We start from the raw sequence: 15,357 nt of genomic DNA, 5'->3' as shown, positions 1-15,357 counted from the left end.
ATTGAACCTATATACATTTATTTTGATCACTACAGGAGCAAAACTGACCTTAATTTATTTAAAATGTAGTGAAATAGCTCTGTGTCTGCTAAGACAGTAGTTAAGAGATACTGGCTCTTGTATTTAAATGTCTATTATGATCCTTTTTAAGATCAAATAAATTCACACTCCTCCTCAGCTACTTGGTCATTTCAAAATATTAAGGATACATAAATACAGCTTGTGAATTTAAAACAATTATCTTTACTTCCCCTGGAGTTCAGACAAAAGAGCAACACAAAAAAGTGTGCTATGTCATCTGTGCACTATGCCACTGAACTGTTGCCTCTGGCATTCCAACTCCTTGTCTCTTTTCACTGGATCTTTCTGACTTGCACAGCAGGCTCCCGAAAGTGATAATATTATGATTACTGTAGTGAAAGAGAATATCTTCAATTTCTACTGTAAAGCACCAAATCCAAATGGAGGAAATCTAAACTGTTAATATTTATTCATAATACTGAGCTGCTTAGCATGCAAAGAAATACAAAGAACACATGTGTGAAAATCATTTCAACTGGAAACAAAATATTAAGCAAAAACCAAAGCAAACCTGGCTGTGAAAAGAACAATACCTCTGCAGGAATGATCTATCTTCTTGTATTTAAAGTATCCACTCTTGCACTGACAGACTGCAATGCCATCCTGGTCGGTGCATTCCGAAGTTTCTCTGTCGCATTCAGGGTCCTTCTGTTTACACAAACCGCCAACTACCATAAAGACATCACCAGTATCAGCACATGTCCTTGTAAATACACTGTTATGCACATTGATCATCAACAGATATTAGAGATGGAAAAGACCTACTAAGTCATCAGGTCTATCTCCTACCAACCAACACAGCATTGTTCCTTGCAATATATTCTTGAGTGCTTTGTCTAATCTAGTAATCCCTTGAAAGAATTCAGTAGTCTTACAGTTCTCTCCATTACAAAGTTGTACATGATATTCAGTCTAAATGTGTATGAAATCTTCACTTAAAAAAAGAACTGTTTCTGGTCTAGATGATTTCTTTTAGAGTAAGGGACACAAATATTAAATCCCTGTTAGAGAGAAACAGAGTATCCTTCACTCTGTAAAGCTCTTCCAGTGTAAATGCCCTCACATCTTTGCCCTCTAGCAGACAGACAGACCTCTGACATGTAAAGATGTATTATATATTAAGGAGAACCACAGCAGCATACTCCACAAACACTGTTATAATTTCAGCCAAAATGGAGTTTCCCCACACTTCTGGTACAAACAAACCAAACTAGGAGAATAGAGAAAGAGAGGGGTATGGCCCACTGCTCTTAGCATAGAACCAGGAGCTAGAAACTCATGAATTCTAATCCTAGCTCTAATCTTGAGTCTATGGGTATGTCTACACTGCAATTAAAAACGCGTGGCTGTCCCGGGCCAGATGACTTGGGCTCCTCGGCTCAGGCTAAGGGGCTGGTTAGTTGCGGTGTAGACGTTGGGGCTCAGGCTGAAGCCTGGGCTCTAGGACCCTGCGAGATTGGAGGGTCCCAGAGCTTGGGCTGCAGAACCGAGCCCGAACAACTACACCACAGGTTTCAGAATTAAACAGCCCCTTAGCCCGAGCTTGGCGAGCCCGAGTCAGCTGGCACGGGTCAGCCATGGTTGTCTAACTGCAATGTAGACATACTCTATGTGGCCTTGGGCAAATTACTTAACCTTGCCTCATTTCCATTCTCTTTAATACAGCAACACAGGAAAATGAGCAATTAATGTTTGTGAAGTACTTTGAAGACGAGAAGGGCTATATAAGTACAAGGTATTAGTGAGTGAATTCTGCAGTACAGGAATGCGCTCCCCAAGACCAGTTCTCTGCGCCTTTACAGATTCTGAACCAGGCTGTGCAACATATTTGATTGCAGAACAAGGAAACCCCAATAACCATCTGATCACTGTAATAGACCCAAATCCTCTCCACAGGCTTAAGCAGCATGAAAATGGATCCCGTCATCTTAATGCTGAGTCACAGAAATGTAGTTGGCCAGAATAAAAGAATTAAAAGAAATGGAGTTACTTACTGCCTGTAAAGATTCATAACTGAACTACAGGCCTGATCCAGCGCCCCCTGCAGTCCGCAGAAAGGCTTCCATTAGCTTTGCTGGGCTTTGATTCAGGCCTGACTGAGGAGAGCTGGGTCAAGTTGGGTGAACTTGGATAACAATAAATCATTGCTACAACTTCTATGACATTATGCCTCCCAACTGGAGCTCACAACTCTTTACTGTCCCAACTCTTCTCGATTCCCTTCGCTTCTGAATTTGTCAGCTTGATTTTTAATACTTCTGTAACAGAAGAATTTGTGCTGTCGACAATTCTGTTTATCTTTAATGGGAAGTTAGACACTAACCCTCCCAAAATGAAAGTGCGGAAGAGGCCACCCGCTGGACTTGGTCTCAGCTGGCTTATCAAATCTAATGCCACCACTTTAATTGGGCTGGCGACAGGAATTAGCAGGTGAAGAGCTTTGGCATGTGTTATGCAGGAGGTCAGATTAGATAAGCAAAATAGCCCCTGAGAAAAGGAGTTAAAAACTCCCAACTTTCTCATTTTTATGTTTATTTAGCTTAAATGGCCAGACCAATTTTTCTTTAAATTGTTTTAAATGTTGTTTTTCTTTCAGAAAAATGGCTAAATGTTGCCAACTTTCATCCTCAAAGCAAAACATCTACAGTTATGTCACAAAGCTCTGGGTGTAGATTTTTTTAATGGAAACCTGTCTCTCAAATGTCCCTTGTTTCATGGGATAACACTCATTTTAGTCTGAAGGCTACCTGTGTTGCACACAAATTTGGGGTCCCCTCACTTGGACTGTAACATCAGGAATACAGTCTCATGAAACGGAGGCTACAGAAACCTATGTCCGTGGAAGGAAGGAATCCAACAGCATTTTAAAGTTTCCTGCACGAATCATGTTTTGGTTCTTAGTCACACACTGCATCCCATGTTTGGTCCTTGGCAGGTGGAGGGGTCTGTATAGAAATGTTACTTTGCCTCGAACCATTTTAATACCATTCATTTTCACCAGTGGAATCTGGCACCAAGAAAAACCCAACCCACAGCAGGTACAGATTAACTATAGCAGCCAAGAAACGCTATAATCAAATTGACTGGAAAGGCTTGTCTCACTATAAACCTCACTTGCTGTCACCCTCCCCTTTTTTAGCAGCACTAAGCCCTGCACTCAAAGCATTTTGATAGGTTCAAACCATGTGGTTAGAATAAATCTTGTATTTTTTTGATCTGGATGGGATTCAATGCCGTACCCCAGAGATGAAAGGACCATTCACAATGACTGTAATTCTGTGCTGTGTAATGTCTTTCACCCATGTAATGTTTTCACAAAGAGACAGATTTCTCACACATGTGAGTAAGATAAAGCTTGAAATCTGCAGTCTCTTTTTACGCTGCAGAGGCTTTAAGATGACTTCCATTTAAATGAGATAAATATTCGAAAGGGACTTTTCAGAGGGCCACAGTCACTTTAAGAACAAACGAACAAATAAAAGGCTGATTGCTTTCCACTTTCATTATGATCAATCCGGATGTTATTTACCTCTGTGGAGCAGCGTAAGGTTGGAGATGAACTGGCAGGTTTCAGCAGGAGTTTTGCAAGCACTGATGTAGCTTTGTACACTTCTACAAATGTCAAGGAGCGTCACGTTAGATGTTAAAGAAAAGGTGGTTTGGACTGAAACTCGGACAGAACTGGACTCCCTGCCAAAAAAAAACTATGCATCACTGTTTTGCATTTTATTTCATTGTTAATATGTCCTCAGCAGATTGCTATTATTAATATCAGTAACACATAGCATGTATAAAACACTTGATGTATATTGAAAAGACTGTCAAACTTTAGCTAAGTCCCCATAACAACCCTCTCTTATATTACCCCCACTTTACAGACAGGGCAAACATATACATTTTTATTTTATATGGAGATATACCTATCTCATAGAACTGGAAGAGACCCCAAAAGGTCATCAAGTCCAGCCCCCTGCCTTCCCTAGCAGAACCAAGCACTGATTTTGCCCCAGATTCCTAAGTGGACCCCTTAAGGATTGAACTCACAACCCTGGGTTTAGTAGGCTAATGCTCAAACCACTAAGCTAGAGCCAATTCTGTCCACAGTGGGATACAAGTAATTCACAATGAAGCCAGTGAGAGGAGCTTCTCGTATTTTTCAGGGGCAAAGTTAGGCTTAGGGATATTAATGATCTGATTTTGAAAACAGGTGTCATTGACTTCACTGGGAACTGGGGTTGGTCAGCACTTCTGAAAATCAGGCCATAAGTGACTTGCGTAAGGCCACAAAGCAAGTCATGGGCAGAGTACTAAGATGTTCCTTGCTCCCAGTTCCAGAGTAAGTCCTCTTAGGCCACACTGTGTCTATCTTATTATCAACTGCAAAGTTTGTATCCAGAGCTGAACTTCCCCAGAGTTTTAGTCTGTTCAGATCAAGGAGGTTGGTCCTCCCCAACATATACATCCCTAACACATACATTGTATTCCATTCCTTACCTTGCAGCTTTAACCACTGAGTTGTAATAGCCAGGTAACGTTGAAAGAGACATGTTCAGCTGAAGGAAAGAATGAATATTCTATTACTGTTTGGGAATTAAACAGGGATCTCTGACCTTCGCAACAGCCTCCTATTTCAATGAGACAGAGGGGCCTTTGTATTGTCAACAAGGGAAGGATGAAGTCGCCATTGTGCAGCTTTGGACATTAGCAAAGTCCTATGGTTTGTAAAAATGGACATCTGTCCTGGGCCTGCTGTGCAGAGAGCACAAAGGGTGAGGACCAGCCAGCAAACAGTGGGGAAAGAGGCCTGCATAAGGCAGTATTCAGAACGACACATTTGGATGCTGCACATCATCAAAGGCGCCTCCCCCCGAATCCCACACTCAAGGAAAGAGTCTCAGGCTCAGTCATTTATTTTGATTTCTCCTAAGTCTGTTTAGTCAATATCACGGAGGCTGTAAGCCCATCTTCCTGCTGCTTTAGCTATGTCACCAGACACGCCGCCTTGCTTGGTAAACAGGCCCAGTGAACTGCTGTGACCAACGTCTGCTAAAAAGCTGATCTAACGTGTGCGAAGGTAAGAATGAAGACATGGTAGGCAAGAGAACTATCCTTGGTATGAATGATACACGTGCCACCTCTCCACTATGAGCAAGGCGTTTGATTCTCCTGTTTGTCTACACAAACTCGCACTCGCTTGTACTGAGCTACGCAAGTTTCAATAACCGTGTAGCCACGGTAGCTGCCGCGGAGGCACGGCTTAGTTGTGCCAAGTATAAACCTGCCTGAAACTGGTGGGTACATACGTGGCACAGCTACGCCGTGCGGCCACTGCCAGCGCTACCACGGCTACCCTGCTATTGATACTCGTGCTAGCTCGCTGTGAGTAGTGGAGTACGTGTACGCCAGCAGGGGAATCCCAACCCTAGCTTGTAGAGTACTCCGAGCCACAGTTATCGTTTCCAAGCAACTTCAGCACCAGGTTGGTATTTATGAGACTTGTTGCTGAAACTGGGGGAATCCAGGATGATTGGTCCTGAGTTTGCCTCTGAACCTGCAATAAAGATCTTTATATCCCCTACACTGGAAACTGCAGTACAACAACAAACCACTAGGGGGAGGGTACTCAATACAAGCCTATAGGCAGCCCCAGCCTAGTCGGAATGAGCTTTGCCTTAGTCTAACTCACTCAGCCTCCTTGAAGCAGGGTCTCTCCATTGAGGTATTGATGGGATGGGGGACGAAATAAGATTCAAAAAATGTGCAGATCTTTTAATATAATTATCAGCCTAATCATCCATCCTTATTTCCTGCCTGGTCAAGCCATCTCTCCGCCAAGGGGGAAAAAAAGCAGCTAATGATTCAAGTTCCACATCTAAAGAAGCCCATCCACTGGCATGAAGGAAGAGCTGAGGTGATTCTTTCTTGTCCCATATCTCACTGGTGAAGCTTGGCTCTCCAGGGGGGTAATCAACAGTGGTTTCTGCCTTCTCAGAGATGGGCATCTTAGACTGGAATAGCATGAACACCAGCCAGTATTATTCGGCTATATGCAGTTTGTCTAATGTGTACTCTTCTGCAAACGCAGCATTCTTATGATTTATTTGTATTGTGGTAGCAACCAGGAGCTCCAGTTGTAGACTAGGACCCCACTGAGCTAGGTGCTGTACAAACAGAACAAAAAAACCCCCAAATAAATAAAAAAATTAAAAAACAAACAAAAAAAATTAATGGAGATATCCTATCTCCTAGAACTGGAAAGGACCTTGAATCCAGCCCCCTGCCTTCACTAGCAGGACCAAGTACTGATTTTGCCCCAGATCCCTAAGTGGCCCCCTCAAGGATTGAACTCACAATGCTGGGGTTAGCAGACCAATGCTCAAACCACTGAGCTATCCCTCCCCCCAAGACAAGTCTTGCCCCAAAGAGCCGATTCATTTTTTTCTTCCCACACAAACACAAAGTCTGTTACAAAGCCCTGGAATAACAGACTCATAGAACTGGCAGGGACCTCGAGAGGTCTTCTAGTCCAGTCCCCTGACTCATGGCAGGACTAAGTGTTATTTAGGCCATCCCTGACAGATGTTTGTCTAACCTGTTCTTAAAAATTTCCAGTGATGGAGATTCCACAACCTCCCCAGGCAATTTATTCCAGTGCTTAACCACCCTCACAGTTAGGAAGATTTACTTGAAGACTGTTATGCCCCCTCTCAGTCTTCTTTCCTCCAGACTAAACAAACCCTTTTTTTCAATCTTCCCTCATAGGTCATGTTTTCTAGACCTTTCATCATTTTTGTTGCTCTTCTCTGGACTTTCTCCAATTTGTCCAAAGCTTTCCTGAAACGTGGCACGCAGAACTGAACACAATAGTCCAGCTGAAGCCCAATCAGTGCAAAGTAGAGCAGAAGAATTACTTCTTGAGTCTTGCTTACAACATATTTTACAGTCTTTGAGGAAAAGCCCTTAGCGTCTGACATGGTCATGACATAGTAAATGAGAAATGCCTGAACCATAAAATTTAATTGGTACAAAGACAAACCCATGATTTAGAGTCTCTGTATCTTGTGCTTTGTTGCACAGATCATGACGACGCTGGATGAAATCTACACGTAGCAGCATTTGTTAATGTTTTAGAGCAGTGGTCTCCAAAGTGGGGTGCGCAAGAGGATCCTTCGGGGTGCGCGACTGGAGGAGTGCCGCCGGAGTAGCGCCACTTTTTTTTCCCCCCTCCCTCGGCAGTTTGGCGGAGAGTCCGAGCGGTTTTTTTTTTTTTTTGCTTCGGCCGGGGGTGCATGCTCAAAAATTTTTTACTGATGGGGTGCGCAATCAAAAAAGTTTGGAAACCACTGTTCTAGAGAGGACACTTACCATTGTTATTATTTCATCTTCAATTCGAGGGAGTTCAGAATACTTCCCATGAGTAGTGTTCAGTTTCAGTGCAACTTGATCAACAAATGTTCTTACTAAAATTAAAAACAAAGCCTGTTAGCTACAATGCATGCAATGCATACAATGCAATACAAAGCTTTGATACCCCACGCTGGGATCTTATCATGTCCCATGAGCTAGAAAGGGGTTAGCCTGGTTGAAAACTGCAAGGGCTATAGCAATGGGAAACCTATGAATGAGTTTACCACTAAAAAGCACAGATCCCACGGGATTCTTCACAAGAGATTGTGTGTCAGCCCCCGTGTCCTAGCTAAATTCCAGCTCAGATAGTTATAGGTAATCTAACTGAATACTCCTGTAGCTTAAATTGAAGAGAGAGCTGTTCTTTTTCATTTCCTGTCCTAAGCTGATGTGCAGTGGTACTACTTGCTGTTAATCAGTCTGCATTCCGCCAGAGAGGTAACTATGTTTTGCTGGGTGCAATAATTTTTGTACTATATACAATATAATCTCTCTGTCTCTATAGGGACATTTATATGGTTGTTCTGAAGGTCTTGATAGACCAAGATTATCTGCCTTTCCCCCCTCCACCAAGTCTCTTTTTATACTGTATATATTTTACTCATTCCATTTCTAATCTTCTGTTCTTTGCATCGCGTATCTTGATCTTGCTGGAGGGGTTTTTTTTTAATTTTTTCCAAATCCTTCCTATGTTGTGGTGCCCAAAATTGCATACAGCTGTTGAGGTGAAGTTGCTGTAGGCTCAGAAAGAGCAGCACACCACACAACCTGCCATGGCCCAAATATGGAGTGCAATGGGTGACAGAGACTCCAAAGGAGGGACACAAAAACATTGTTAACGCGGGAAACTTTAAATATTGTGGGATTCATTCCTCCAGTGTAAATAACTCTTTCTGTAACCCCAGTTACAAGAGTCTTTATTTCTGATTTGAATAACTTCAGTGTGGCCAACTCTCATGATTTTCTGGTATGTTTCGCCATATTTGGTGGTTTTCTTAAAGCCTCAGCTACTGGAGGCATGTGATTAGGTGAGAACCTCAACTTTTTTTTTTTTTTAATTGTTTAGCCCTCGTCGGTGTAGAGAAAAGCTTGAAAATGTGACCCAGGTGTAAAGTTGTGATGGGGTCCACAGGCCCCACACTGAAACTGGCTGGGAGTGGAGCAATATTGAGCTAAGGGATGGGCCCTGCCTACATGCACAGCATGTTCCCACAGCAGATACACTGGTAGCTCAGGGAAGTGGGGAGGGAGCTGCAAGCTCCCCCAAGGAAGCAAGACTGAAGCTGAGAGCTGTGTCAGGAGTGGCCACAGCTTTGTGAAGGCTGCTCTAGAAGCAGGTATTTTGCCCTCCCCCCGCCCCCCACTTTTGGGGAGCTGAAAGCCCTAAAAGAGATTTGCTTCAACAGGACACTAAGAGACTGAAGAGTGTCTCTTAAGCCAGCGACCGTGTTCCAACTGGAATAGCTCCAGACTGGTAGGAAGTGACCCAGGGGAAAATATAATTTGGGGTAGCTCAATAGCTGGGCCAAATGCTTTGATAAACCCCTAGGGTACTGGGTCAAGACCCAGTGGAATGGGTGGGCCCAGATCCCCCTACCATGCCCACTCCCCCAGTCCTCTGTAGTGATAGAACCTCTGTGAAAGCAATCTGAGTACACAGAAGTGATTGAGGCTGCAGCCAGGGCCCCTCTGGGTTGACTAGGCTGGCAGAAACCATAATACCACGACCTGACCACTAGGACAACTGGTCATCGGACCATCCTGCTACAAACCTCAAGACTCAAAAACTAGAAGGCAAATAAAAATCATTCAAAATCTATTTGTTTTTTTTTTAAATCTTATGATTTTTAAACTAATGTCTTGATTTTGGGGGCGCCTGACTCATGAGTTTTGAAGGCTTGGGGTTGGCAATATTTAATTTTCAACAATACGAGAGAAGAGATGTCAAATTTGTGTGGGATTTAGGTAACTTTGGGACTGAAATGCATGATGCCCTTTGAGATGAGGTACAGTTTAGAGTTAAAAGCACTCTTGCCTACCTAGATTTATATAAGCCTGGGGGCAGAAACTAATAACCCAAGTTGGAATTTGGTCAGAATAGCAGAATAGATTCTATCCCTAAATCTTCTATTAAATGTCATGAGATTGTCAGTGAAAATGGGAGATCACAGCTTCAGCTTTATATCTCATCCAAAAGACAAATACAGTTGCTGATAACATTAGAAAGCCTCCAATCCTTTCCCATGCCTTCAGGCTACACACAGAGGCCAGGTGCTCCTCTCACAGGAAGTTTTGTACCAGAGAAACCTCATTGACTTCTCTGGCTCCTGATTTACACTGGCATAATAAAAGGAGAATTAGATTCACGGTGTTTATATAATCTGCCCTTTTCTTAGTGTAAAATAAATCAAATCATTTGCTATCCTAGCAGTCCATCTTAAAAATGCCCTTCATTAATACCTCAGACATGATTCAATAGCACTGTTTTCACATTTGTAATTCTTTCAGATCGTGGCTCACAGTAAAGTCTTGTAAAACAAAGTCACTTCTACAATGGGTCATGAGAAAAGCCTGAAATTCGGAGTCGTCTTGCATATAGAGGTGATGGAACTTGGGTATTGAATAATTGTGCTATATGCTAAACGAAAGCTACAAAATAAGGCCTTGTTCCTACAAAGACTTACACAGTTGCTTAACTTTATGTACATGATTAGTCCAACTAAAGTCAAGTTACACAATGGCCCTACTAACATGTGCCTAAGTTTTTGTAGGAGTGAGATCTAAGTATTTTGTGGAAATCTTTTGGATTGTTAGAATTCATTAAAAAAATCTGGATTTTCTGTCCTTAAAATACAAATAAACCTGTAACCATTATTTGAAACATGCTGTTTCTATAGCTTTACAAAAGTGGAGGAAATCTTTAAATATTACTAAATCCCCAGGACATTTCACCACAAAATACAGTAGACTACATATCGGTATAGACAATAAAAGGCAATTATGCTAATGGAAACCAACCATCGGTAGCTGAATTTTAAAGGAAAGGATTTGTCTGATCCCTGGTTTTATTTCTGTCTTAGATTTTTATTTTTAACCGTGTATTTCTTTCTTTTTTTTTTTTTTTTTTTTTTTGCAGTGCAATTCTCTTACCTAAATTGCATTTTCCTTTTTCTAGCCGGTATCCAAGAGGACATTTGCAGACATAGGAGCCCTGAGTATTATTACATGTGGCCAAATCTGGGCATGGATTAGAAAGACATTCATCCACATCTGAAACAAGGGAGAAAACAACAGCCAGTAGAATCACAGAATTACAAGGAATCCTTGGCAGTAGAACTAGAAGACCCTCTGTGTATTGCTGTATGACTCACTGCATCGTTACCACTTATTATTATTTATCCTGTTCTTGATTATCCTACTGGAGTTGAATGAATAAATGCAAACAGCTTTCCCATTCTCGTTCAGTAGTTTTACTGACTTTGCTTCAGCCCCTGTGAATAATAATGCCTAGCTCTTATCAATCACTTTTTATCAGTAGATCTCAAAGTGAAGGTGAAGGAACTTTCCCAAGGTCAGTCAACAGGCTAGTGGCAGAACCTGAAACAGAACCCAGGTCTTCTGAGTTTCACACTGGTACTATAGCCACTAGGATCATGGCCTATTTCTACAAACTGCTATCATTCAGGCAATGCAGAGTGATTTATTTGATGGTGCTTGAATTGGGGGGAGGGATAGCTCAGTGGTTTGAGCACTGGCCTACTAAACCCAGGGTTGTGAGTTCAATCCTTGAGGGAGCCACTTAAGGATCTAGGGCAAAAATCTGTCTGGGAATTGGTCCTGCTTTGAGCCAGAGGTTGGACTAGATGACCTCCTGAGGTCCCTTCCAACCCAGATATTCTATGATAAGACAGAGGGGCCACTGGCTGCAATACTGTCCTTTACCTTCACTGCAGTCTTCTCCTTGCCAGGCTGGTGAACACTTGCACTGATATTTGCCCATAACACCATTAATAACACATTTTCCATCATGCAGACAAGGGTTTGTGGTGCAGACATTGACTGTGAAATAAGACATTTGGGGGATTAATTCCTGGCTTGACTAGCATGACTGTAGTTTTGTCTATTTTCCGGTGCTTGGCATGCCGTTAGGGTTACCATATTTAAAAAATAAAATAAGAGGACACTCCACGGGGCCCTGGCCCCATCCCTTTCCCACCCCGGCTCCACCCCAACTCCACCCCTTCCACGCCCAACTCCGCCCCATCCCCGCCCCTTCTCCAAAGTCCCCGCCCTAACTCCGCCTCCTCCCCTGAGCGCCCTGAATTCCCCCTCCTCCCTCCCAGCCATGCGAAATGGGCTGCCCGAGCGCTACCAGCTTCACGGAGCCCGGGAGGGGAAGCGCCCAGCCGGGGGCGCAGGGTCTGGAGGCTGCCCAGCAAACCGTGAAGCCGGTAGCGCTCGGGCTTCGGGCAGCCCCCATGTCTCCGGACCCTGCGCCCCCGGCCGGGCACTTCCCCTCCCAGGCTCCAACGGCTGCTGTGCTCCCTGAACTCCTGGGCTCTGTAAGCGCCGAGATGCCCGAGCGCTACCGGCTTCGGGCAGCCCCCATGCCTCTCGACCCTGCGCCCCCGGAGCCCGGGAGGGGAAGTGCCAGGCCGGGGGTGCAGGGTCCAGAGGCATGGGGGCTGCCCGAAGCCAGTAGCACTCGGGCAGCTCGGCTCTTACAGAGCCCAGGAGTCAGGGAGCACAGCAGCCCCCGGCGCCGCTCTAAGGTAAGCCAGGGAGTATTTTTCCCGGACATGTTCGGCTTATTGGAAACTCCCCCCGGATGGGGGTTTGATTACCAAAAAGCTGGACATGTCCGGGAAAAACCGGACGTATGGTAACCTTACATGCCGTACAACTGAACATTCAAATCCTTATGGGAAAAAGCATTGGATTCTCACCCCTTTTAAAAAGAACACCCCCTTTTCTGCCATGTCTGGAAATGCTCTTCATGACGCATGTGTTATTCTCATTAGCAGGAATATAAATTATGCACATGTCCAAGTGCAGAACGTAGCCAGAGGGGTTGGCTTGTTTGTTGATTACATTGGATTACAAGACAAATTAGGTGGCACATGTCACTCAGATTTGTTTTGTGGTTATTACTGCGCAGTGTAATTCACAAAAGCTGGAAGGATGGTTTTATGGTTAAAATACAGAATTCAGGAACTCCCGTGTGCTGTTGCTGGCTCTGCTGCAAACTTACTGTGTGGCCTCAAACAGGTCACGGAGGCCAAACATTTCAAAAATGGCCACTGATTTTCGGTATCCAGCCTGAGACAAACTGATTTTTCAGAGTTGCTGGGCGCTCACCCTGGTGACTTCACCTGACCAGAGTTATGGGTGTTCAGCACCTCTGAAAAGCAGGGCTAAGGGGTCTCAAGTAGGGCACCCAAAAATTAAGTAGCCAAAAGGTACTTCTCTGTATTTCAGTTTTCCTGTTGTAATATGGGGAGGAAACTGATTACCAAAAACAGTGGGGGGGAGGGGAAGGAAGGGCGTGTGGAATTGCATGGACGCTTTTAAGTCTTTATACCTTATTTTTTTAAATATGAATTTGTCAACATTTTGAAACATGGTGGGGGGAAGAAATTGTGAAAACACGGAAATTCTCTCTCTCTTTTTTTTTTTAATATCAAGATTTGGAATACTGTTAAAATCTTGAAATTCAAAAAATTTCAACCAGCTCTAACAGTGATGAGATACGCACGGGACTCCACCCCAAAACTCATATTCCTGTGTGTATTCTCACTGAAATCAATGGGATTGCTTGCATGAGGAAGGCAAGCAGAATTGGGCTATTAATTCCTTAACATTTCTAAAGCAGTTCGGAAGGCATTACAAAAATACAGAGCATTATTAAATCCACAGTACAAAGTGTTAAGTCCAGGTCACCAAAAGGATTTCCTCTTTACAGTAAACGTCAAAACCTGACTTTTAAAAAAATAATAAAGTAACAAAACACGAATCACTCAATAAAAAGAGGCTACATTAAATTAGATTCTCACATAAAATGCATTAACCCATGTCACTATTCCCAATATACTTAAATACAATCTGTAATAAAAATATTCAGTCACAGAGTCCAGTCCTGTAAACACTTATTACTGGCTGTAATGCTTTCTATTTTATGTAGTCCTACTGATGTTAAAAGGATGACCGAAGTCAGTAAACACTACCCTGTGTAGCAAGTGTTTTCAGCCCCAGGGGCTTTAACTATGGATTATATTTCCATTCAGATAAAAACTGTACTGAATATATTTAATTGAGAAGATAAGGAGACTAGACTAACTGACGCCCTTGGGTTTTTGTTATATAAAGTCCTTCACGCACTCCTCCCAGTGTGCTGATGACCTAGCCACAGCTACCTTTCCTCAACCCCCTTAGTCCCTTAAGGATAAGTACATGAGTCACCATTCCAGTTCACTCCTAGAAAGAGTTTTCCCTTAGCCAAGTGTGAAGATGCCTGCTTCTGCCAAATTATGTATTCTTGTTTTATGAAGTGGAGTTTCTGCCAAAGTTTCTGCTTCTAATATCAATCTAGTTCCATGTTCTTAACACATAACTGGCTACGACAAAAGGCAAAACTGGAACTTGTGCTTAACGCTTTTCCCTACTTTTCTTCAAAATATAAAATGTAATAATGACTGTGGCAATAGATTCAGCAAGGATACAGAATGTGGCCTAGACTTTCGCTAACAAGAGAAGTGACAAATGCAAAATAATGCACATTGGAAAACATAACCTTAACTATACACACAAAACGATGGGGTCTAAAGGAGCTGTTACCACTCAAAAAAGAGATCTGGAGTCACTGTGTGTAGTTCTCTGAAAATGTCTGTGCAGCAGTCAAAAAAGCTAGCAGAAGTTAGGAACCATTAGGAACGGGATAGATAAGAAGATGGAAATGTCACTATATACATTCAGGGTACGCCCACACCTTCAATACTGTGTGAAGTTCTGGTGGCCCCATCTCAAAAAAGATATATTAGAACTGGAAAAAGTACAGAGATGGGCAACAAAAATGATTAGGCGTATGGAACAGCTTCCGTCTGAGAAGAGATTACAAAGACTGGGAGTGTCCATCTTAGAAAAGAGACAACTGAGGTGGGGATATGATAGAGGTTTATAAAACCATGAATGGTGTGGAGGAAGTGTTATTTATTCCTTCACATGACACAAGAACCAAGGCTCAGACGAAGAAATTAATAAGCAGCAAAGTTAAAACTAACATAAGTCCTTGTTCACACAACAGATAGTTAATTTGTGGAACTTGGTGCTAGGGGAAGTTGTGAAGGCCAGAAGTATAACTGGGTTCAAAAAAGAACTCATGGAGGATAGGTCCATCAATGGCTATTAGCCAAGATGGTCAGGGACACAACCATGTGCTCAGGTTGTCTCTAAGCCTCAGACTGCCAGAAGCTGGTAGTGGATGACAGGGGATGGATCACTCAATAATTGCCCTGTTCTGTTCATTCCCTCTGAAGCATCTGGCACCAGCCACTGTCAGAAGACAGGATGCTGGGCTAGACAGATCATTGGTCTAACCCAGGACAGCCATTCTTTTGTTCTTATGACAGGCCCTTTTGAGGGAGATTATATATACAGAGAGAGAGAAAATGATCATAGGTTGTAATAACAGGACAAGCTCCAATGCAAATACTAATGCTGGCCAACTGTCTTTCCTCATTAACATGACATATATTTATATGTATCTATTTTTAATGAGAAATAAAGAAATTGTTAATTCTAAATGTACAAGGAGAGCTGGTCGACAGTTTTTGAATTTTAATTAACTTTGGGTAAAATTTCCACCAAAATTTT

At 42.9% G+C, this 15,357-nt stretch overlaps 1 protein-coding gene across 3 annotated transcripts in view; it reads right to left on the bottom strand.

Annotated features, from left to right (window-relative positions):
• The window catches only part of HEG1 (heart development protein with EGF like domains 1), an 84,732-nt gene that overhangs the window by 18,986 nt on the left and 50,389 nt on the right, over positions 1–15,357 (bottom strand). For 2 of the 3 annotated variants that reach the window (XM_054044013.1, XM_054044014.1), the window contains exons 14-19: positions 11,431–11,547; positions 10,639–10,758; positions 7,447–7,541; positions 4,576–4,634; positions 3,611–3,771; positions 615–749 (exon numbers count right to left, since the gene is read on the bottom strand). In XM_054044013.1, the coding sequence (XP_053899988.1) occupies positions 615–749; positions 3,611–3,771; positions 4,576–4,634; positions 7,447–7,541; positions 10,639–10,758; positions 11,431–11,547 (687 nt within the window). The remainder of the gene's footprint in view (positions 1–614; positions 750–3,610; positions 3,772–4,575; positions 4,635–7,446; positions 7,542–10,638; positions 10,759–11,430; positions 11,548–15,357) is intronic. The other variant, XM_054044015.1, reaches the window with a different exon arrangement.

The sequence above is a fragment of the Malaclemys terrapin genome, chromosome 11 (genome assembly GCF_027887155.1).
Source record: "Malaclemys terrapin pileata isolate rMalTer1 chromosome 11, rMalTer1.hap1, whole genome shotgun sequence".
NCBI lineage: Eukaryota > Metazoa > Chordata > Testudines > Emydidae > Malaclemys > Malaclemys terrapin.
Note: the sequence above shows the minus strand (reverse complement) of the source record. Positions and strands in the feature narration are given on the sequence as shown.